The sequence below is a fragment of the Haliotis rubra genome, unplaced genomic scaffold, assembly GCF_003918875.1.
Source record: "Haliotis rubra isolate DU_JTF1 unplaced genomic scaffold, ASM391887v1 Scf894, whole genome shotgun sequence".
Classification (NCBI taxonomy): Eukaryota; Metazoa; Mollusca; class Gastropoda; order Lepetellida; family Haliotidae; genus Haliotis; species Haliotis rubra.
In genome coordinates this window covers 200,013-225,440 of record NW_025767628.1, presented here as the reverse complement: position 1 = coordinate 225,440, position 25,428 = coordinate 200,013, and the positions used below count along the sequence as shown (strand labels likewise).

General features: G+C 41.5%; 2 protein-coding genes across 4 annotated transcripts in view; one reads left to right on the top strand and one right to left on the bottom strand.

Annotated features, from left to right (window-relative positions):
* Positions 1-12,126, bottom strand: part of LOC124263681 (HAUS augmin-like complex subunit 3) — a 42,114-nt gene extending 29,988 nt beyond the window's left edge. The window contains exons 1-3 of the mRNA XM_046698334.1: positions 11,958-12,126; positions 8,598-8,781; positions 6,094-6,204 (exon numbers count right to left, since the gene is read on the bottom strand). Of these exons, the coding sequence (XP_046554290.1) occupies positions 6,094-6,204; positions 8,598-8,773 (287 nt within the window). The 5' untranslated portion in view covers positions 8,774-8,781; positions 11,958-12,126. The remainder of the gene's footprint in view (positions 1-6,093; positions 6,205-8,597; positions 8,782-11,957) is intronic.
* A 121-nt stretch (positions 12,127-12,247) lies between these two features.
* LOC124263683 (dentin sialophosphoprotein-like) overlaps positions 12,248-25,428 on the top strand; it is a 101,435-nt gene continuing 88,254 nt past the window's right edge. For all 3 annotated transcript variants that reach the window (XM_046698338.1, XM_046698337.1, XM_046698339.1), the window contains exons 1-4: positions 12,248-12,337; positions 17,851-17,909; positions 22,548-22,636; positions 23,340-23,470. In XM_046698338.1, the coding sequence (XP_046554294.1) occupies positions 12,308-12,337; positions 17,851-17,909; positions 22,548-22,636; positions 23,340-23,470 (309 nt within the window). In that variant the 5' untranslated portion in view covers positions 12,248-12,307. The remainder of the gene's footprint in view (positions 12,338-17,850; positions 17,910-22,547; positions 22,637-23,339; positions 23,471-25,428) is intronic.

Genomic DNA, 25,428 nt, shown 5'->3' with positions numbered 1-25,428 from the left:
CATATGGGTACCCGTACGGATCCCTTGTGTTTGTTTGATATAGACCTTGAGGGTCTTACGGACATCCAATGGGTGAGTGCTCGTTGCAGAGGTCCCCGATGTGGAAGGCTGGGTAAGAGTAGGAAGTTCAGTAGGAGCTGTCACATGGAAAGCTTGATTGATCTTCGGACGGTAAGTATCCGGGAGGCAAATACTGACATGATCTGGATGGAACACAGTCAGCGCCGGGTCTGCTGACATAGCATGTAAGTCGCCAACCCTTTGCCCAGATGTTACCACCACCAGAAATACGGCCTTCCATGTTAACAGCTGAATGGAAATAGCCGATAGACGTGAGGACGTAGGACCGGACAGCCAATCTAGCATGATTGACAAATCCCAAGATGGGCTGGTTCGCCTGACAGCAGGTCGAACCCGATCCACGCCAGCTAAAAAGCGCTGCATAAGAGGGTGCTGCCCCAGAAGAGCACCATCGACAGGGATGTGGAAAGTGGAAAAAGCGGTGGAGTAGCCACGAATGGTCGAAGCCGCCAAGACTTCTTCCAAACGAGCTTGCAGAAACTCCAATACTCGAACTAAATCCGCAGAAAAGGGATCTGCAATCCTCCTAACTGAACACCAGCGCACATAGCAGGACCACCTATCCTCATATTGAACGTTTGTTGAATCCCGCCTCGAAGCCAGAATTGTGTCTGCAACTGCTGCAGGAATTCCGCGTGCTTCAAGGCGAGACCTAACAGAGGCCAAGCTACCCACTGAATCCTTGGATTAGGGTATGGCGCGCCGTTCTGAGTGAAAATGTCCGGTCGCAAAGGTAATAGAACAGGAGGCTGAGCCAGAAACCTGAGAATTACCGGAAACCAGCTCTGTGACGGCCATAGCGGTGCCAGTAGCACAAGTAGCCGAGCTGGCTGGCTGGGTGGACAGCTGGGAGAGGACCCGGGGAATGAGTGGTAGAAGTGGAAACGCCAACAGCACCTTGCCCGTCCAATCCAGCAGGAAGGCATCGGAAGCCAATGCCCTCTGGTCCGGTATTCGAGGGCAGAACACGGGTATCTGCGCCGGACGAAAACAGATCCACCTGGAACAATCCTTACAACTGGGAGATAACTCCGAATATCTGCCGGTCTAGCATCCACTCCTGCGGGGCCAGGATCCGGCGAGAGAGAGCGTCTGCTCACACGTTCTTCAGCCCCGGGAGATACACAGGAATCACCTGACAGTTGCACTGGTCGCATCAGAGGAGAAATTCCCACGTCTCCCGAAGGAGCGCTAGGGACACTGTGCCGCCTTGCTTCAGTATGTACGTCATGGCCATACGGTTGTCCAACTGAAGACAAACCACCTGGCCCTGAACATGCTCCCGGAAGCGCTCAAAAACCAACCGACAGCTCTCAGTTTTAAGACATTGATGTGAAGGCGGGCTTGGCTTTGGACCAGAGTCCGGACACCGACAGACTGCCCAGAACACCCCCAGCCAATGAGGGACGCAATGTAAGAGCTGGCGTCGGGATTTCCAAAGGGACCCCCTTGGAGAGATTCCTGACATTGGTCCACCACTGAAGGTGAGGAGACAACCACCTGGGGACTGTGAAACACTTCTCCAGATCCTCCGAGTGAGCCCACAGACTCGCCAAAGCTTGCTGTATAGGGCGCATCCTCAACCGCGCCCGCCACATGACAGAGATAGTTGCCGCCATATGACTCAGTAGACAGAGCCAAGTCCGCGCTGGTGCTTGGGGCTGGGAGGGGAATGAAGACACCATCTCCTGTACTCTGGCGACCCGGTCGGGCAACAAAGAGACAAGACCCTTGTGAGTTGTGAACCCAAGAAAAACCAAGTCCTGTTTGGGTACCAGGTCGGATTTCTTGAGGTTTATGATCCACCCCAGTCGAACTAGAATGTCTATCACGGTGTGGGTAGAATCTAGGCTCGCTGGCTGAGTTAGAGCGCTGAGCAACCAGTCGTCTAGGTAAGGGTAACAACGCCTTCCTTGCGACCTTGCGAGGGTAGCCGGCACTAACATGAGCTTGGTGAACACCCTGGGGGCAGTGGATATGCCGAAGGGGAGCACCGTGAATTGGTAACACATCCCGTCGTAAGAGAACCGGAGGTACTTTTTGAACGATGGATGAATTGGCACATGTAGATACACATCCTTTAGGTCGATCAACATAGGCCAATCGCCGGGCTAGAAAAGAGGAGATCACTGAGCGAAGTGTCTGCGATTCAACGCCTTGAGGTTGAGAATGGGATGGAACCCGCTGTCCTTCTTCAGAACGAGGAAGTACGTAGAATAAAACCCCGCCTGTTCCTCGCCCGGTGGTATGCGCTCTATTGCGGACTTGTCCAGCAAAGCCTGAACTTAGTCTCGCAGTATACCTGCCTTGACCGGACATGACGGCACCGGAGTGCGTCTTATGCCGGTGAACTCTGGCGGGCCTCGCTTTCACAGTGGTAGATGGCTGACACTGATGGTGGATAGCACCCAAGTGTTGCTGGTAGCCTTTTCCCACTCCGGTAGGAATAGAGAGAGGCGGCCCCCACTGGAACGTGTGGTAAGAGTGCGTGAGTGGTCGCCTGCAATGAACTGGCTGGGACGGACCAACGGTGACAGCCTGCAGGTTTAACGGGAGGTCGGGGCAGACCCCTGCGACCTCAAAAAAGGCTGCTGGGAACCAGACGAAGATGCCTGTTTCTTGCCCTTACTTTTGGCGGGACAGCTCCTCCTCCTACCTCTACACAGCGGCCGAAGCCAGCCGGCAGACTCGGGCGTAGGCTGCGCCCCGGAGGAAGAACCCACTACGGGAGCGTGGGAACGAGAAGCCAGCGGTTGCTCCAACAAGGCCTTAGAGTCATCGAATCGAGCAAAAGTATGCCTCGTGGACCGAGACCGGCCCCTGCTGCATGGCATTCCGGCAGACTTCCTCGTAATTCCAGTATGCCTGCCACAAACGCTTCCCCCGGCTGGCGGAACTCAGTCGACTCCCGAGCGACATGTCGGCCCCACGGCTTGGGGAATATACTCGGCAATACATTGCCTAACCTCCCAGAGAGCCGACGAAAAACGGAAAGTACCCTCCGACTCCTCGACCTCCCCAACCTCCATAGACTCGGCACCCGAGCCCGAGTCAAAATTCGGATCTCCACGTGAAGAGGAGCCGAACCCCGACCCGGCGGGTGGACGAGCCACAGACGCCGCGGGAAGGGAAGAGCTAAAGGAACTCTCAGCTCCGGCCACCGACACAACACTCGAAACCCGGTCCCGAGACACGGGAGGAAGGCCAGACAGAACCGGCTCCTCCGCTCTCATGGGCCGGGGCAGCGCAGGGACCGGAACCCCATGAATCCGCGACGGACCCTGCGCCAACACCGAGAGAGGGACTGGGAATGAACCCTCCCCCTCCGGGGCAGCCGGACCCAAAGCCAAAGGCAAAGGATTGACAGACACCTCCAGGCCAAGGGATCAAGCCGAGCTCGGCGATCCCACCCCCGGACTCTCTGTCATCAGAGTGGGCGAGGAACTCCTGCCGGAGACCTCCAACCGACTCGTGAACGAGGGACTTCACGGAGTCCATATGCTGCTGAAATTATTGAGTAATAAGTGACATATCAAAACCACAGGACGGAGACGGAGAGTGTGACCTATGCGAAGACTTAGATTTAGTTTGCTTAGCCTTTTTGGCCTTGGACGGGGGGAACCTCCTGGGTCAGGTCCCCTCCCATCTCACACAATTCCTTATAAAAAAGGAAGTCAGCCGCCCGTCTCTTCTGGGCCTGGGGGGAGAAGCCCATGCACAACTCACTGATATCAGGGTTATGCCCTGCCTTCTCCAGGCAGCATAAGCATTTGTCATGCTTATCGGATGAAAATTACGTGAATGTGACAACACGACATGAAATATTTGGTTAAGAACGCAATATTTCAACCACGTGGCACGCTAAAATTCCCGCCATGGAATAGCAACACGTGCGTAAACCACTGGAAAGCTAGCGTAAAAGTTTAATACAAAGTCACATAAAAGAGAAATAACAGACTGCAAAGTCCAGAAAACGTTTCTCAAAACGGATAAAGACCATACATACAGTTGTTGAAGTCTCAGACATTCTTCTACAAGAAGTAAATCGGATAGTAACTCTTGGGTAAATACGTGTGAACGCTAGAGTGACAGCAGAAGGAATGATGATACGGGCCTAGGTGCTTACCTGGTTGGCTGCGCATGCATAGCAGGGAGGTAACTCCACGTGGTGGGGGCCGTATAATAGATAATAAAGATTTTTATTTATTGTACAATATTTTTTTTAAAACATTGATACAACTGTCACATGACATTTTCATCCGCAGAAAATGCATATATGTACCCCAAGGACGATCTCTATGAAAAAGAATTGTGTTGTTTGTTGGCCTTGCAGTTAGATACAAGAAAAAATTGTGTCCAGGGACACGGATGCCCCCGCTGCTGTAGGAAGAGTTCACACATTCAGGGTCCCACTGAAGTAGTTGAAAACACTAAAAACAATGTGTTGAGGGGTTAGATAACACAACCTATTATCATATAAAGATCAATAATTGAACAAAATTCACGAACAAGTTCAATAAACATCTATGCAACTATGAGATGCACACCTTTCGAGTCCCAATGAAACACACGTATAAGCTTAATCAATTCTGATGAGCAGTTTTTGTGGAGAAGTGGATAGACCTAATCCCCTATTTCACTATCATCAGAGAGAAATTCAACAAAATTTATCTAAGTTCAAATGTCTCTAAACATACAAAAAAATATAAAATACAAAAGCAAAATATGAGATGCACACCTTTAGAGTCTCTATAAAAGACATATGTATGGTAAATGAGTTTTGTGCAGTGGTTTTTCAGGAGGAGTGATTAACGTACACCCCCTGTTGGATGGAACGAACAGGCTGAATAGAACAAATTCAACTAAGTTCAAACATCTCTAAAAGTGACAAAATTAAGAAATTTCATAAACAAGTATGAGATGCACACCTTTAGAGTTCCAATGAAACACACGTAGAAGCTCAATCAATTCTGTTGAGCAGCTTTTGTGGAGAAGTGGATAGACTTCACCCCCTACAACACTATATTCAGAGAGAAATTCAACAAAATTTATCTAAGTTCAAACGGCATTAAAATTAAAAAAAAAAAAAAAAAAAAAAACGAAATCAAAATATGAGATGCACGCCTTTAGAGTCCCTATAAAGCACATGTGTAATCTAAATGAATTCCATGAAGTAGTTTTTTAGGAGAAGTGGATAGCGTACACCCCCTGTTGGATGGAACAAACACTGGCTGAATAGAACAAAATTCAACTAAGTTCAAACATCTGTAAAAGTGACAAAATTAAGAAATTGCATAAAAAATTATGAAATGCACACCTTTAGAGTCCCTACAAAAGACATGTAGAAGTTCATTCAATTCTGCTGAGCAGTTTTTTGTGGAGAAGTGGATAGACTTCATCCCCTATTACACTATCATCATAGAGAAATTCAGCAAAATGTACCTAAGTTCAAATGTCTCTAAACTTACAAAAATAAACAATAAAATATAAACAAAATATGAGATGCACACGGTACCATTAGAGTCCCAAGAAAGCCCATGTATAAGTTCATTGAATTCCAAAGAGCGGTTATGGTGGAGAAGTGGATAGAATACATTCCCTGTTTCGTACGGACGGACGGACGGACACCGGATGGCGTGGGCATAATAATTGAAGATGGAACCTTGTGACAGATGTTTCTGGACAAAGAAGTCTGACCAAGAAGTAGAGCAAGAAGTCTGCAATGAAGTAGGGTTCCAAACATGTTGATGGTAATGTGTCTGAAAATAGGATCATTTCTGGTCATGAAGCGATCCAGTCAAGGAGCAGTGCAGTTACAAATAGTGAAAGCTGCTGCCTCTGAGTAATGTTTTATTGTCATTGCAGCCAGCAATATCACTTCTCATTTTCCATGACCTGGCAAGATCACTTGGTTTGGATTCTTACGTAAATCATTGTGAACAATATTCAACAGATACTCATGGTGTTCATCTCCCTCAAATACCATGCACCATCTTTAAAGGAGTAGCTTACCTCAAGGATTCCACTGTCTCCTCCTGTGTAGGAGTGGAGAAGGTTTTCAAAGCATCTTCCAATACATTTCCTTCAAGAACACCTTCATTAGACCTCTCAAGCTCTGCAAATCTGTGACAAGGGAACAAGTTGGGATTGATTGCTTTATATTAATTCCATTACATGCTGACTTAGGGTCTACACCCGATCATTTCATTGGTAAACTAGTTGTAGTTCTTTGCAAATTGTGCCACAACACTAGCACAGAACCTTACATACAACTTCTACTTACAGCTGGATGCTCCCCAGCTCCTCACACTGTTACACTATCCTACTACCAGTACTGACCCTTATGTACAACTTCTACTTACTGCTGGATGCTCCCCAGCTCCTCACACTGTTACACTATCCTACCACCAGTACTGACCCTTACATACAACTTCTACTTACAGCTGGATGCTCCCCAGCTCCTCACACTGTTACACTATCCTACCACCAGTACTGACCCTTATGTACAACTTCTACTTACAGCTGGATGCTCCCCAGCTCCTCACACTGTTACACTATCCTACCACCAGTACTGACCCTTATGTACAACTTCTACTTACTGCTGGATGCTCCCCAGCTCCTCACACTGTTACACTATCCTACTACCAGTACTGACCCTTATGTACAACTTCTACTTACAGCTGGATGCTCCCCAGCTCCTCACACTGTTACACTATCCTACCACCAGTACTGACCCTTATGTACAACTTCTACTTACTGCTGGATGCTCCCCAGCTCCTCACACTGTTACACTATCCTACTACCAGTACTGACCCTTATGTACAACTTCTACTTACAGCTGGATGCTCCCCAGCTCCTCACACTGTTACACTATCCTACCACCAGTACTGACCCTTATGTACAACTTCTACTTACTGCTGGATGCTCCCCAGCTCCTCACACTGTTACACTATCCTACTACCAGTACTGATCCTTACGTACAACTTCTACTTACTGCTGGATGCTCCCCAGCTCCTCACACTATTACACTATCCTACCACAAGTACTGACCCTTACATACAACTTCTACTTACTGCTGGATGCTCCCCAGCTCCTCACACTGTTACACTATCCTACCACCAGTACTACACTATCCTACCACCAGTACTGACCCTTACGTACAACTTCTACTTACTGCTGGATGCTCCCCAGCTCCTCACACTGTTACACTATCCTACCACCAGTACTGACCCTTATGTACAACTTCTACTTACAGCTGGATGCTCCCCAGCTCCTCACACTGTTACACTATCCTACCACCAGTACTGACCCTTATGTACAACTTCTACTTACTGCTGGATGCTCCCCAGCTCCTCACACTGTTACACTATCCTACCACCAGTACTGACCCTACGCACAACTTCTACTTACTGCTGGATGCTCCCAGCTCCTCACACTGTTACACTATCCTACCACCAGTACTGACCCTTACATTACAACTTCTACTTACTGCTGGATGCTCCCCAGCTCCTCACACTGTTACACTATCCTACCACCAGTACTGACCCTTACATACAACTTCTACTTACTGCTGGATGCTCCCCAGCTCCTCACACTGTTACACTATCCTACCACCAGTACTGATCCTTACATACAACTTCTACTTACAGCTGGATGCTCCCCAGCTCCTCACACTGTTACACTATCCTACCACCAGTACTGACCCTTATGTACAACTTCTACTTACTGCTGGATGCTCCCCAGCTCCTCACACTGTTACACTATCCTACTACCAGTACTCACCCTTATGTACAACTTCTGCTTACTGCTGGATGCTCCCCAGCTCCTCACACTGTTACACTATCCTACCACCAGTACTGACCCTTATGTACAACTTCTACTTACTGCTGGATGCTCCCCAGCTCCTCACACTGTTACACTATCCTACCACCAGTACTGACCCTTATGTACAACTTCTACTTACAGCTGGATGCTCCCCAGCTCCTCACACTGTTACACTATCCTACCACCAGTACTGACCCTTATGTACAACTTCTACTTACTGCTGGATGCTCCCCAGCTCCTCACACTGTTACACTATCCTACCACCAGTACTGACCCTTACATACAACTTCTACTTACTGCTGGATGCTCCCCAGCTCCTCACACTGTTACACTATCCTACCACCAGTACTGATCCTTATGTACAACTTCTACTTACTGCTGGATGCTCCCCAGCTCCTCACACTGTTACACTATCCTACTACCAGTACTCACCCTTATGTACAACTTCTACTTACAGCTGGATGCTCCCCAGCTCCTCACACTGTTACACTATCCTACCACCAGTACTGACCCTTATGTACAACTTCTACTTACTGCTGGATGCTCCCCAGCTCCTCACACTGTTACACTATCCTACCACCAGTACTGACCCTTATGTACAACTTCTACTTACTTCTGGATGCTCCCCAGCTCCTCACACTGTTACACTATCCTACCACCAGTACTGACCCTTACGTACAACTTCTACTTACTGCTGGATCTCTGCAGGAAGCAGAACATTACTACTGCTGACACTTGTACAGAACCACTTTAGAAAACCAGACACTGTCTCATTTTCAAACATCCAGTTGAACATCTGTGGGTCCAGGCTGTCTGCATTTGGGTAGTCCAGTTGCTTAAGTGTCTCAAGAAACTGTCTCCCACTCATCTTTCTTTCTGCAACATACCCAAATATATTCAAGGTACTGCCCATGTCATAGCATTCACAAAGTCCCCAGACTTGTGTGTCTCTGGACTCAGGAATGAGCAATCATCAAGCAGCACCCTGCAAACAAACAAAAACGTACATTGCTCTTTTTCCACCATTTACATGCCCTGGTGGCGCTACATCATGCCCCACACCATTCATGTTGGTTACAGTAGCAGTGAAAACAGCTTGGTCAGCATTCTATTCCATGTGTTGAGTTGTTGCAGTCTACAAGCAGGTAGTGGTGGAAACATTTCTTCAAATGTTGCAGCTACCTCAACCCAAAACAACCAGCAACACAGACCTCGGCTGAGTACATTTGTTTTCTTAAACCTACATGATTAAACTGAAGCATATTAATATTAAAATTTACATTGTTTTAGTGCTGCACAGTATTGTGGATATTCACACACTAAACAGATAATAAAAACATGACCAAGTTAAATATTGAAAAGTCAAAATTTACTGTTTCATTATGTTTGACACACATTTTTTCTCTACATGAGTGGTTGACGGCAATTGGGTGGCTAATCAAAGATCTCAGAAACATGCCTCCTTTTGGTATAACTAAAATTGCTCTGGGTAACACAATACTTTATTACACTACAACTAAACAAAATTAAATTTTAACGGAAGCACTGAAGGGACCTGATGAAATAAAATTTATCTTGAGCGCACGAGTTAGTATGCTGAGTGAACAAGTTGATATACTGAGCGCACGAGTTAGTATGTTGAGTGCACAAATTAATATACTGAGCGCACGAGTTAGTCACAGGCCCTCATGTCTTTGGGAAGATTAAAATAAAATAGTTTTGAGATGACCCCCGACTCGAAAAGCCTCACAGTACAATACATTGTGACAAGGCAAGACACTTCGGTGTACCCTACCCCGCCTGCTTTGCCGGTCGCTACGCTACCATCGTATACAATCAATTAAAACTTAATGTAAACATAATCATGGATGATTGGAATATCGATCACCACTCATGGCACCTACCAATTCTTTATTGTTATTTCTGCAAGTTGATTGAAACCCAACGATTTTGACTCAACTAAACGATCTTGACACAAATTGATGACGATATATCCGCACAAAACGGGGGTGAGGTCGAAGCAAGTCATCTGGTTGGTTGATGTGTGTAAAGGTGACATTTACAACTAATGCTTTCTTTTGAGAAGCTATTGCTCGAAAAATGTTCTTACATTAAACAGTCGATGGAAGGAAAAATTCGTGCAGATTTGCAAAGCGGTGACCTATCAGAGGCTTTGCTTCGACCTCACCCCCGTTTTGTGCGGATATATCGTCATCAATTTGTGTCAAGATCGTTTAGTTGAGTCAAAATCGACTTGCAGAAATAACAATAAAGAATTGGTAGGTGCCATGAGTGGTGATCAATAGGCCAATCATCCATGATTGTGTTTACATTAAGTTTTAATTGATTGTATGAGGTGGTAGCATAGTGATGGGTAAAGCATGCAGGTGGGGTACAACAAAGTGTCCGGCCTTGTCATAATGTATTGTACAGTGAAGCATTTCAAGTCAGGGGTCATCTCAAATATTTTATATTTTTCTTACAATCTTTAATTCTCACAAAGACACGAGGGCCTGTGGAGTTGAGTGCACAAGTTAATATATTGAGCGCATGAGTTGGTATGTTGAGTGCACAAGTTAATATACTGAACGCACGAGGTAGTACGTTGAGTGCACAAGTTAATATACTGAGTGCACCAGTTAGTATGCTGAGTGCACAAGTTGATATATTCAGGGCTCCAGATAACTTTTGGGGGTGCGAGTGTACTTACACATCATATTGCAAGTGGAGGTGTACTGAGAATTTGAAGGAGTACTGACATGTTTTTGTGTGAGCGAGTTGGTGATGTGGTTTGTCTGGATGATTCATCGAACACTATTTCCAACCATATATTTGTATTTGAAGACGCATGAGAAATAACTGAGCGACCGTGTGATGCGCGAAATGTCAGGTCCGACTGGATATAAATAGGAACAGTGTAGTTTTTAGCCAATCGAAAAATAGTGACGCATATCGTTGCATGGCAACGCAAGGGATTCCTACTGTCGGGGTTTCCTCATGTGTCAAATCGTGTTTCGCAAAAGAAACTTGACAAGTATTTATCCGAAATAGATTTACATTTGCACGATACGCACAGAAATTAAATGTTAGACGTACAAAGGTATTTATGTGCGTACACTATACGCTTGAAATCTTATATTATGTCGTACTTAATTGATTTTGAGGCGTACATTACGCCTGTACGCCCCTTATCTGTAGCCCTGTATATTGAGCACCTGATAATGACTTATCTCACAATGTTCTAAATCTTCCATATTTAAAGTATTACTATTATGTTTTTGGGTCATCGGACCTTTGCTTTGGCAGATATCACCATAATGCTGACATTAGATCTCAGGTGCCTTAGGGGCTATTATTGATGAAAGTATCAGCGAAATTGCATCAGGCGTTATGGTCGAAGTAGTACTAACAAAATTCGGTACAAATAATCATAATAACCAAGCTAAAACAATTGGTCTTACAAGACTTTGTCTAAATAAGACCTAATAATTAAGAGCATTTTATGATGATGATGGAGAAGCATGTACAATGTGACAGACCCCCCCTAAAATTTATGTACAAAGTAAGTGACCCCCTGCATGTCATGTACAAAATCAATGACCCCTTCCCCCTTCCCATATTTTGTAAGCATAATTTTAAAATATTTTTATGTACAAAATTGATGACCCCCTACCTCCCCAGAACAAAATAGGTGACAATAAGACTTCCGTTCATATCCTCCCCAAATTTTAGCGATGAGGAAAAATTTCTTTGAGTGGCAATATTAGAAGTTGCATATGTCTTTCAGTATGTTCAAGTACAATTAAAGAAACATGTTAAAAACCCATCCTTATCAGATGAGGAATATATATTCAGGTGATACGATTTGACTAGAATGAAATTTAAGGGGGAATACGGGAGGAAATCTTTCCAAGACATTAACTTGTGCACTGAACATACTAACTCGTGCGCTCAAGATAAATTTTATTTCATCAGGTCCCTTCAGCGCTTCCGTATATTTCAAACTATGTCTGAAAAATAACTTCATGCATGTTCATGCACATCATGTTTACAGTCACCAGCTGGTATCTCCATGGAAAGACGGACCTGCAGTGGTAAATGCTTCAAAGTTCCCCTTCTACCATCGATGTATCATTTGAGGTGGATAATTAACTCAGATCGTCACACACAGCACGACATGTCAGTCGACTGACAGCATATTTACTTCGTAATGACCCGCCATTAGTGGAATCGGCTGGTCGATGAAAGAAGATTGATGATTGGTTCGAATAAACAATTCTATCAGAGCATCCAATCAAGAGATGCGTTTGAAACCGAGATACTTCCGGTTTAAAATGGCGGCTGAATCAAATGTTTCTAAATAGATACGACAGTTTATAATAAAACACGCGCTGCTCTAAGCATGAAAGCCAAAGCAAGTGCACGTGCTAAGGTAAGGTAATACGTCTCAAACATAATGTTGAAACATATATAGATGTATTGATAAGTTTAAATGTCAGGTACGTTACGTCGTCTTTCTGCGGCGACTGAGAACCCAATAAATTGTCTTTACTTTTAGAATTGACATTTGCATCTATTAACAGCAGATGCATGTAAGCCAAACTATATTTTTACCAATTTAAATGTGCCGTTTTATTTCATATGTGGATTGTCAAGCCGAGTAAAGTATTTTATCATGGTAAAATTAACCATAATTCAAATACATGTTGTATTTGTAATTTGTATGTTTGTTGTTTAACCCCCTGGGTCATATAGATCTATGTCCTTCCCCTTCAACCCTCAATTTGAAGTCCAATAAAAATAAAAATATCCCACGCACACGAATACACTTCACAGTTTCGAATTCTACGGGAGATTTACTCTTTCTTGATACCATCCACTATTATTTTAGACAAAGCTCAAGTGCTGAAAATGATCTTTCAAAGTAGGCTTCATCGAAAATGTCGCCATTGTTGACACAGTACGAAATCGCGATTCACAGCGTTATTTGCTGTATGTTTTGAAATGTGAAAATCGGATAATAACTGGGAGTATTGAATTTCAAAAAATAACATATTCATGATCACTGATATCAGTTTTACATGAAATCGCTAATGATAATTCTGAAATGTTGCCGAAGAATCTAGAATCGGTTTCGAAAATACACTTACACGAACGCCGTAGAGCGCTTTCCGCCATATTGGATAGTGTTTACAAAAATTCACGTTTCACTAAGGCCGGTATTGAGACGCCTATTACATAACGTACATTTCATATTCAGCTTCGAAAAATGCATCACTGAATTCCTCATACATTTTAGAATCATTTTACAAATGGCCTTTGTCACCAATACCAACTGTCTAGATAAAATGCGACGAAACATAATGGGTGTGAAAACGAACCCTGTGCTCGAAAGACTGCGCCTGTTTGAAATGTAAACAAAGACAAATTCCCGATATTACACTGCATAGCATTTTCTGAAGTTTTCCAACATTCATATGTCTATTCATTGCTTGCAATGGCTCAATACCTTTGGAATATGCATGGAAAGAGTATCGTAGCCAGAAATAGGAAATTATAAATAGATACAATGCAATGATTATATAATTCATAAGAAATTGTCAAAGTTTCTGTGTAGCGTGACGCCATGACTGACATAAAATCACACAGAACGACAACGGTAATTATCTGCATTTCTGGCTTCTTCTCTTACTTATAATGAAAACGATAAAAACATATAACAATACACAGATAGTCAGAATCATTCTGATGACTTACATCTCATATTTATGTACAAACGATCCCTGAATCAATGGAAGGGTCCTCGCGAAATCCTGTGTACCCTTGTCGGCAAAGCCGCCATTTTGTAAGAAATCGGTCAACGGTAGTGATGTCATACGTCAACATTGTTGTACATATTAGGCAATTTCTTTGAGGTGAAGGTCTGTTGAACAAGAGTAAACACAATCACCCAATCCTTCCGATTACACTGATGTATATTTTGCATGTAGTTGGATATTTTTTCATGAAACTGACTTCAGTATCTACATTTAACCTTGTTCAATATCATATCATACGTGCATATAGGGTTTACTGTGTTTTATTCTTTGAAAGTTTTCGATTGTTTGAATAATATTTACATAAGAAATTGACACATTTAGCATAGTACACCACATTCTAAACCTTTACACAAGTGTTAGAAGATCAAACGTAGCCATAACTGCAACTACTTTAGTTCCTATGATGTACAATATTCAATGCATTTGGACTCACATTGCAGTTTCATATGAACAGGTTAATGAACGGCGATTAAATTCAACCTTATAAGTAAAACTGATAATATTAATGAAAGTGATTTATATATGTTATGAAATATATATGCACACATATTTAAAGGAATTGTCTTGTTCATTGCATATTTTTGTGTCGTTTTATAGACAAAACAATGATGTATATTGATTGGCCAGGTGCGCATTTGTCGAAAACGCTTTATCATTGTTTTCGATAATATAATCAATTCATCTTCGATTAAAAAATATTGTGATGACAGGATATCAAACTCTAACTATATTTATACGAAAATTGTTTAAAAATATATAAACCATGTCTTAATTTGGACAAATCTTACATCCATATTCTAATATATAGTTCCATATATAAAAGCTATCTTTTTGCATCTTTCATTGCATACTTATGAAGAGAAATAGCTACTTTATCCTAAACAAAATATTCGGGGTGTTGTGAAATATTATTTTTCATATACGTTAAATTGATTCCAAACAGGTGCGCGTGTTGCTCACAATAAGATACACAGTCAAACCGTCTAATTGTTGATATATTCAGGACACTATTTAAATGGAAAAATCAGTCATTTATGGTTTGTCTAAAGAGTGTTAAATTCTGACATAGAAGCCGAGACCTTTATACAATTAATGGAAATTAGGCGAGATATATACTAATCAGCATACCAATGTCGTCTTTTTCCGACGTCGCAAAATGCATAAAACAAGCAATGACTAAAATGTTGTATTATTTTCAGCAATTTCATTACATTTGAAGATATGGCTAGTATTCTGGTAATAACGATGCAAAATTAGCCAAAATACATCTACACATACAGGAGAATATGGGAATCCAAGAACTAACGTATATATCGGATAGGACCATCCAAATCGCTATTACGTGATTTCACATGTGGTACGTTGTCGTCTTTTCTTATAAATTGTGAACTACCAAAGCTTATCCGCTCACATTGGGGAACTTTGAATTGGAATAGTTTGTTTCACCGAGAACAAAAAGTACCGAAAATATAGCATCCGTATCCACAACAAATTCAGCTCCATGTGATCTGAGTTACATTGACCTATTGATAAGCATCCCAGAGTTATGCCCCTTATCATTATATCGTGAATGACCTCTCTGTCGTCGCTTTGACGTCATAGAAGAAAATCCATTTTTGACATTTATTATGCGAGTCTTTTTAATGTTGAGCATATAACGTTATGCATAAGCACATAAGCCCAATTCATATACACTAATGTCGTTCAGATATCAGGCTGTATTTTCTTCGCTCACACTTTCCGTAAAGATGCCAAATTATAAAAGTCGTAGCACAGTGCTTTTATCGGTGCTGCGATAAAAAGCGGAGAAATTTACTGTGTTTTAACGCATAACAAAAATTTGGACAACATTCAGCAAGGTCTATTTCTCAAACCGCCAAGGTAGCTGCACTTATATTTATACCAACAGATAGGAAATTTAATATTCTACATTTCTGTGTAATTTTATAGCCGTACATAGATCCAGGACCACGCGAGCGCAATTCTCGCACAACGCTCACTTTTCAAACTTTATGAAAATGTGCGCCTGAAAAAAAACTAGGCATCCAGGGGGTTAACACCACATGCAACAATATTCAAGTTATACGACGGCGGTCTGTAGTGTAAGAAATCAAGTCTGGGTCAAACAGTCCAGATCCCGCTGATCAGTTGCTGAAGATCAATTCTAGCTCTGATCTGTGAAATGGGTCTGTTATGTTTGTATTACAAGTTGGGAAAAGATATACTGTACACCAACACAATCTATTGTTCTATTGTTATTATATAAATAATATTTATGTGGTATACATGTCATGTTCACTGGCAAATACAGGGCTAGTCCATTGTCTATTTGATGCATTGAAACAATAACCGTTAACCCCACTAACATATCCTATCCTGCATGCGATGCTTCAGCAGGTGTAGCCTGTTCAGATTTGTGTGCTTTACATATTGTTTTGCATGAATGTATTCATGTGTTACAGTTATAATATTATTCCCCTTAAACACTGCTGCATTTTATCATTTCGTTTTACCGTGGGGTGTGTGTGATAATCTGCAATACACAAGAACATACAGTTGCATAAAAGTCTGGTATGGGCAGCTTTTAAAGTTTGATTACAGAAATTGGTCAGTACTGACTAGCATGTTAATGTCAAGTCTTACATGATGATGCTTCTAAAAGTCACTTAGACTGGTCTAGACATTAATTGGTCATGGTAGCGCTGATTGGTGCAGGGCTCTTACTACAATGAATATATCATAAACATTAGGTAGGTTTAATTGTCAACAGCAACCTCTTAATTTCAAATGTCTGAGGGGCGGTGGGGTAGCCTAGTGGTTAAAGTGTTGGCTTGTCACGCCGAAGACCCGGGTTCGAATCCCCACATGGGTACAATGTGTGAAGCCTATTTCTGGTGTTCCCCGCCGTGATGTTGCTGGAATATTGCTAAAAGTGGCGTAAAACCAAACTCACTCAAATGTCTGAACAGGTTTTTAACATGTTAACATTTTTGTTTCTGAACAGATGAATTAGCTTGTTGTTTTATGTGAGATACATTAGGGTGGTTTGTGAATAATTGATATGAGCACAGGGATCAAAGACATTCAGTGAAACCAGTCACAATGTCTGACCATGGGACTCATAAGGTCATGCCTTATGACAAGCAGTGATCAGTGAGGACAGTGTTTGAAATAGTGCATGCCCGTAAGCCTGTGGTAGGTAGGGGCCTTTACTTTCGAATTTTGTTAACTTATTATATGGTAAATTTACATATTGATTACTGGTATTCTGCAGAGGCAAAGGTCTCACAGGATTTTTACAATAATTTGTTGATTGGTGCCTATATTAATGCTTAATGGGATATCTGGCACATTCTAGTAGATGGATTTCTTGTAAATACTATTGGGACTTATTGGCTGTTTTAAAAAAACATTTTATGTCAGTCTGCCAGCTGTTCTATTACTGAATGTACACATCCTTATTTCTGATTAATTTTTTGTTTGTTTTTTGTTTTGGGGTTTGAAGAGTTTAGTTTGCAGCTTCTATACCCTAACACCCTGACAGACAGACAGTACTTTACATTTTATACATCAGTAGGGTTTCTACCAGTGCTCGCTCAGAATCCCTACATGGTTGACAGTTACAAGAAATGGCCTTCATATGGTTAAACATGTTCGATATTGATCAGCAGACACATCTCGTGCATTGGTTTCTGTGACTGTGCAGGGCTCCAGATAAGGGCCGTATCGGCGTATGTACGGATACAAAATATGCACAATACAGTAGCAAATAATTTAGAAAACGTAACAGGTACGCACCACAGCAATGGTGTATGGTCTTAGAATCATTTACAGACGTATTTATCTGAAAAAAATATTGGTTTATTGTTTTTTGGCCTGTTTACACAAGACTATCAATGTTGTGGTGCATATATGAAACGAAACACAAGATTACTGATACGCCATTAAATTCCACTCAGTACTCTAAATGTACTCTTAAGGTTTTCCAGTACTCCTGTAGTAAAAAAAAAATGGAGTATGTACTCCTGATGTTGACAAATTATCTGGAGCCCTGCTGTGTCATGAGCTAAGGTGTATTATTTAAATACCATAAGGTTTCTCTGACTTTCATCTTTCTTTTTCTTAGAAACTGAAAGGGCAGAGTGAGGTGTTCCTGCAGTCCCTCGTCAATAGAAATATTGGAAGGTAGGTGGAATGATCATATGTAGTCTATTTATCATCTTTGTTTTGTTAGGAATCTATTATGCAATGCATATAGAGCAGACATGAGTTACAACAGCCACACACAACTTCTTGTAATGGAGAATACTGGAGAATGATATAATGAGGAAGAAAATATCAGATTTCAAAGTTTATTGTCGTGTAACTTCAGTTGCTTCAAAGCAAAAATTTCACACAAACATTGTGGCTTTCTTTTTTTGAAAACAAGGGGGTTAAACCAAATGTGATTCACATGGTTTTCTCAAAACTGCATCTTTAACACCTAATGCTTCAAAATAATAATCACTTGATTTTACATGTTTCATGTTTGCTGGTTCTGAAACCCTTGAACTATTGAAGAAGCAAATAATGTCATTTTCCCCAAATGATAGACTACTCTCAGCACATTTTACAAATTAATAAATTATTATCCCAATCTCATGTTAACATCAATTTGGGCTTTTGAATAAAGTAATTACTGCTATTTACTTGCACTGATTTTTGGCTTTAGTACATGTAGAATATACTATAACCCCCATTGGTTGTCAACCTGCAGTCAATTGTTTATTCTTCTTTCTTTTTTTCAATTGGCTGTTTTTCTTGCTCGCCTGCAATAACTTTATATAAATTAAAGCAGTGGGCTTAAATATATACATAAGAGTGGAGATTTTCTTTTTTGGTTTCCACGTTGACACGTAATCTTGCCAGCTTTTTCCCAACAGCACAAATATGTAGTTTCATTTGAATAGCAAGGCATTTGTATTATTTGTAAATAAATTGATAATTACTTTAATCTTTGTTGTTGACTCTTATAGGGCATTTCTGGTACAGGAGTCACTGGTTGCAAGCCATATAGTGCAGTTTTAAGTGCAGTGCAGCATTACATGCCAACAGGGTAACAAGAGTCAGTGATTGTAGTTCCGAGATGGTTTCACCACTGTCATTAAATGAGATCTTAGCACTCTACTGCTGCAGAAAGATCTGAGAACATCTCATTACTGGTCCCATCAAAACCCTTGAATTTCATTAACATTTTTAACACCATCAAAATGCATGTACGTACATAATGGAATGGGTAAGGGAGGTAACTCATATTGCCTATAAACCAAAGGCCATCGGTTTTATGGACATGAAGAGACAAATTCTATTTGAAAGAGACCCGTGAAGATCCGGGTTAGAATTGGTCTTCAGCAACCCATGCTTGCCACAAAAGGCGACTATGCTTGTCGTAAGAGGCGACTAACAGGATCGGGTGGTCAGGCTCGCTGTCTTGGTTGACACATGTCATCAGTTCCCAATTGCACAGATCGATGCTCATGCTGTTGATCACTGGATTGTCTGGTCCAGACTCGATTATTTACAAACCGCCGCCATATAGCTGGACTATTGCTGAGTGCGGCGTAAAACTAAACTCACTCACTCACCATTTGAAAGAGTTTTTAGGGCTTTGTTTTGCTTGTCAGTCAGATTTTCAATACTGAATTTCTCACACTCGATCATAATCAATGGGACTCACTACCACGCTCCCGTCATTGCCAAAGAAGCATTAAGGCTGGATTAGACCTAACAGAGTAGTCGATCAAACTGGAAAATGGAAATCAAAGGAAGATAATTTGCCTTCGGAAAAACATGGTAATGGATCCCGGAGTTTCTGTAGGTTCACTGAAATGCTTGCCCTGGAGATATAGACAATCCATGGGTTTCTGTAGGTTCACTGAAATGCATGCCCTGGAGATATAGACGATCCCGGAGTTTCTGTAGGTTCACTGAAATGCATACCCTGGAGATATAGACGATCCATGAGTTTCTGTAGGTTCACTGAAATGCATGCCCTGGAGATGTAGATGATCCATGAGTTTCTGTAGGTTCACTGAAATGCATGCCCTGGAGATATAGACGATCCCTGAGTTTCTGTAGGTTCACTGAAATGCATGCCCTGGAGATATAGACGATCCATGAGTTTCTGTAGGTTCACTGAAATGCATGCCCTGGAGATATAGACGATCCCGAGTTTCTGTAGGTTCACTGAAATGCATGCCCTGAGATATAGACGATCCCGGAGTTTCTGTAGGTTCACTGAAATGCATGCCCTTGAGATATAGGACGATCCCTGAGTTTCTGTAGGTTCACTGAAATGCATGTCCTGGAGATATAGACGCGATCCATGAGTTTCTGTAGGTTCACTGAAATGCATGCCCTGGAGATATAGGACGATCCATGAGTTTCTGTAGGTTCACTGAAATGCATGCCCTGGAGATATAGACGATCCCGGAGTTTCTGTAGGTTCACTGAAATGCATACCCTGGAGATATAGACGATCCATGAGTTTCTGTAGGTTCACTGAAATGCATGCCCTGGAGATGTAGATGATCCATGAGTTTCTATAGGTTCACTGAAATGCATGCCCTGGAGATATAGACAATCCATGAGTTTCTGTAGGTTCACTGAAATGCATGCCCTGGAGATATAGACAATCCATGAGTTTCTGTAGGTTCACTGAAATGCATACCCTGGAGATATAGACGATCCATGAGTTTCTGTAGGTTCACTGAAATGCATGCCCTGGAGATATAGACGATCCATGAGTTTCTGTAGGTTCACTGAAATGCATGCCCTGGAGATATAGACGATCCATGAGTTCTGTAGGTTCACTGAAATGCATGCCCTGAGATATAGACGATCCATGAGTTTCTGTAGGTTCACTGAAATGCATGCCCTGGAGATATAGACGATCCATGAGTTTCTGTAGGTTCACTGAAATGCATGCCCTGGAGATATAGACGATCCCTGAGTTTCTGTAGGTTCACTGAAATGCATGCCCTGGAGATATAGACAATCCATGAGTTTCTGTAGGTTCACTGAAATGCATACCCTGGAGATATAGACGATCCCGGAGTTTCTGTAGGTTCACTGAAATGCATGCCCTGGAGATATAGACGATCCCTGAGTTTCTGTAGGTTCACTGAAATGCATGCCCTGGAGATATAGACGATCCCTGAGTTTCTGTAGGTTCACTGAAATGCATGTCCTGGAGATATAGACCATCCAGGAGTTTCTGTAGGTTCACTGAAATGCTTGCCCTGGAGATATAGACGATCCCTGAGTTTCTGTAGGTTCACTGAAATGCATGCCCTGGAGATATAGACCATCCAGGAGTTTCTGTAGGTTCACTGAAATGCATGCCCTGGAGATATAGACGATCCATGAGTTTCTGTAGGTTCACTGAAATGCTTGCCCTGGAGATATAGACGATCCATGAGTTTCTGTAGGTTCACTGAAATGCATGCCCTGGAGATATAGACGATCCGTGAGAACAAGCTTTGGGAATCTTTGTCATATCATTGCAATATTAGTGTCAGGATTTCAACATTAACCTGTCACAAAGCCACAAAATGCGGCTTTATGAAACCTATTTCAAACTGGTGACTTCCATTGCAGTCTATGTCTTCTTTGGTCACATGGGCTTAAACTAGTAGGTTTATGGTTGAAATACCATCACATACTTTGAAAATTTTATAGCCATTGTATTGGCTTCCAAAGTGGAGATGATCATTTTCTTATCAGATTTTATCAAAATAAGTCTTGGCTGCCTTCTGGGTTACCTTTATTAGTGGTTAAATCTTTGGGCGTGTGGACAAGGTACCTAAGATTAAATATAAACGTAATTAGTTCAGATACCACCACAGGATATATATATTTTGTCATTTCTATCACTCAAAACATCTTCTCAAATTAATTTGATAAGCTTTGATTTCGCATGCATACTGTTAGAAAACATTAACACCAAATATATTCACTTAGATCTTTGAACTGTAGATTTGAGTTGGTTTTTTTATCTAACCAGCATACCTGACAATAGTCAGTAGTTCCACAGATGCTCCATTTATGCCCTCTTCCACTTATGTCACAAGGAGTTCCGTTACCCATTATCTTTTGATAATACTTGACTGATGACAGGTTTTTTGATAACAACATCTTTTATTGCAAGGGTATCACATTTCATTAAAGATTCTTGTACCATTGTCATGCAGGAAGGAGGGTGTATATATGCAGTGTGTAACAAAGGAAATACAGTTACAACGTAACTAATATAATTAACAAGGAAGTAAGCTGTTTGAAGCCAGAGAATTAACAAAGGGATTGAGGGGAAGGCCAGAGATATACATGTACCACCACGTCAATAGAAAGAAGATGTTTACACAGTTCAATGGGCTTCGTTGAGAAGTTCATCAAAAGGCTGAGACAATGAAATATGCTTGATCTCGGTTGATGGTAGGCTTTTGCTGTCTGATGTGAATAGTTTGGGTAACAACTATAGTTTGACTATTTGGGATGGATAGTGATTTCTTCTTGTAGATTTGTTGAGCAGATGTTCTCTCCTATTCATGTTACATTCCTGATTGACTATGGTACAAGACGCTGTATCGAAACATTGCACCTACAAAATAAAAGGGGTTGTTATGAAATAATAGTTGTCATTATTGTAACATGCCACTGAAAGAAGTAATACTTTGACTCCCTGCACAGTCAGTTGGCTTCTTGTAGAGGTACTAAGCTCTGCTTCACATCTGTCTCATGTGCTGTATGTTTCTGACTTGAACACTGTATTGTGGTCCTCTTTAGCCGTACAGGGAAAGATGTCAAGGCAGGGAAGCTGATAGACAAGGACGAGGATGGCTTCGACAATTTTGATGCTTACTGGTCCGAGTCTGGTATGTTGTTTCCTGCACGTATTGTGAGACCCTGTTGATGGAGATGATGAGTGAACTGTTGGGGATAGAGTGATGTCCCTTGGTTACAGAGTTTTTCCGCTCATTTGTTGTAATTAGTACTGAGTGAAATGAGATCAACCAGCTGAAGATTAATATGGTACATTCTTTCACTATTTGTTTCTTGTGACATTTTCAACATTGAAATGATTGATGAATGATATTAACTTCTCATTAATAATATTGGTGTAATGAACATTGATATATTATTGATTACTATATTACTAGTATTATATTTCCATTCTTGCTTGTCTGACTGAATGGTTTAGCAATGGTGTTCCTATTTATTCATCCTGTAAATTGTTGAACAGCTTTTCATAGGAGTAATAGTCAATCCAGTTATATTAAAATAAATGTTGAATACAGGAATGACTCATCTGCCCACAGAGAGTGTGTTTATTTAGAACTTTACTCCATAACTTTCTCAGCGATCAACATTATTTGTGATTCCTTGTTTATTATCAGAATCATATATGGAAAGCTACGCATGGATAAACAGTCCTTACAGTGTTAACTTAATACCAAATCTTATTTCATTAAGGAAAAACTATTCCCTTATCATGGCCATATTGTCAGATGTAGATATCTGTCAGTTAAACATGTAAATATTGATGTATGAAACACAAAAGAAACATATATATTCCAGATGCTGACCTGACAAACAACACCACATTCCACTCCAAGTTGTCCTCTGTGAGTGGACAACCAGAGAAAGAGAACAAGGCTCACACCGCACATGGGCACACATCTACTCTTAAATCAGTGGATACTTGTACGGTCAGTGTTGACACTTACATGATTAGTTGTTACATTTAAGTCAGGGCAATGGGGTAGCCTAGTGGTTAAAGCATTCGCTCTTCACGACAAAGATCCGGGTTCGATACCCCACATTGGTACAATGTGTGAAGCCCATTTCTGGTGTCCCTCACAGTAGTATTGCTGGAATATTGCTAAAAGCGGCATAAAACTAAACTCACACACATTTAAGTCATGTCTGTATGTGTGAATAGAGTATTGTGAGGTTCCCCTGTTGCTTATGTCATCTGGTATAAAATGAATTTGTAGTGACAGAATATGTGCTATATGGATGATAAATTATGTCATTATTTATTAGATTTTTTTAAGCAGCAAGTTTCTTATGAAAAGACTTAAAGGTCACATGCAACATAAAACACAACTTTGCAGATTCTGATACCTTTCGGTATGGACATACCGAAACAAATCGTCAAAAATGCAAATTCAACTTATAAAGTTGAAAAATAACGCGATGAAAAAAAACGCGCGAAATCGGAGTTCAAACGTTTCACTAAATTTCCCCAGACTTTTCTTGGGAAAACGGGTTTCAACAGCTGGGCTGCGCTCATAGCACGTGCGCAAGTAAATAGGTTCGCGCAGCTTGGAAGCGGTTGTCGGGTGAATATTCGGTGAAGGCTTTGGTGTGAGCTATTTTTCTAATGTTTTGTTGATATCTCACAGGCGAGCTTTTATATGTTATGACAGTAAATAAACTGTTTATATAATTTCATTTGTCTATTTCACCACACGTTCTTCTTACCGAGAAACTTTCTCAGTTCGATACTTAAAAGCAATGTCACTATTTAGCGTTGACAGAATTTCTAACTGTGATATAGATATGTCGTTGTCACAGACAAAATTCAATGTCTTGTTTTATTGACACCTGTGTGTCTGCCTGCCTGTCTGCTAATGACAATATTCAATACACAGCTGCTATCACTGACCACAAGCGATTTGAACTTAACACCAATCAGGCTATACACAATAAACAAAACGCATTGATTTATGGCCCGAGTTTGGTCTCTGTCACATTATGTTATTACACAGACAGGCAGGTGTGATACTTGAACACATGACATGTTATGATGTCTGTTGATTGCAAAATGTTATACACAAAAAATGAGCATGTATTTTCAAAACCCAACATCTCTCTCTATATATATACACACAATTAGCCGTGAAGGCATCTGCAACTGAACCAGCCGTTACACTTGAGTGCACACCCACCCGCTCTGACTGGGTTCGGTATCCCGGCTGCTTCGTTTCTTGGGAAGTAAACCGAAGTACACAATATTGCACTTTTGATTTGCGATTGTACGCTTATAATTTTGTTTATATGTTTTTTCATAACCAGCAATGTATATTATATGTCATGAAGAAGTGATAATTGTGTTTTAATTATGTTTGATTTTTTGGTTGCATGTGACCTTTAAAGCAGACAAGAGGTATTGACTTCACTTTGATACACCCCTGCATGTGTAAACAGCAACACATTCCCACATGAGTAAACAGAAACACATCACCACATGTGTAAACAGCAACACCCCACATGTGTAAACAGCCACATCCCCACGTGTGTAAACAGCGACACTCCACATGTGTAAACAGCGACACCCCACATGTGTAAACAGCAACACCCCACATGTGTAAAGGGCCACATCCCCCACATGTGTAAACAGCCACATCCCCCACATGTGTAAACAGCAACACCCCACATGTGTAAACAGCCACATCCCCTACATGTGTAAACAGCCACATCCCCCACATGTGTAAACAGCCACATCCCCACGTGTAAACAGCCACATCCCCACATGTGTAAACAGCCACATCACCACATGTGTAAACAGCCACATCACCACATTTGTAAACAGTGACACATCACGTGTAAACAGCGATACTCCACATGTGTAAACAATCACATCCCCACATGTGTAAACAGC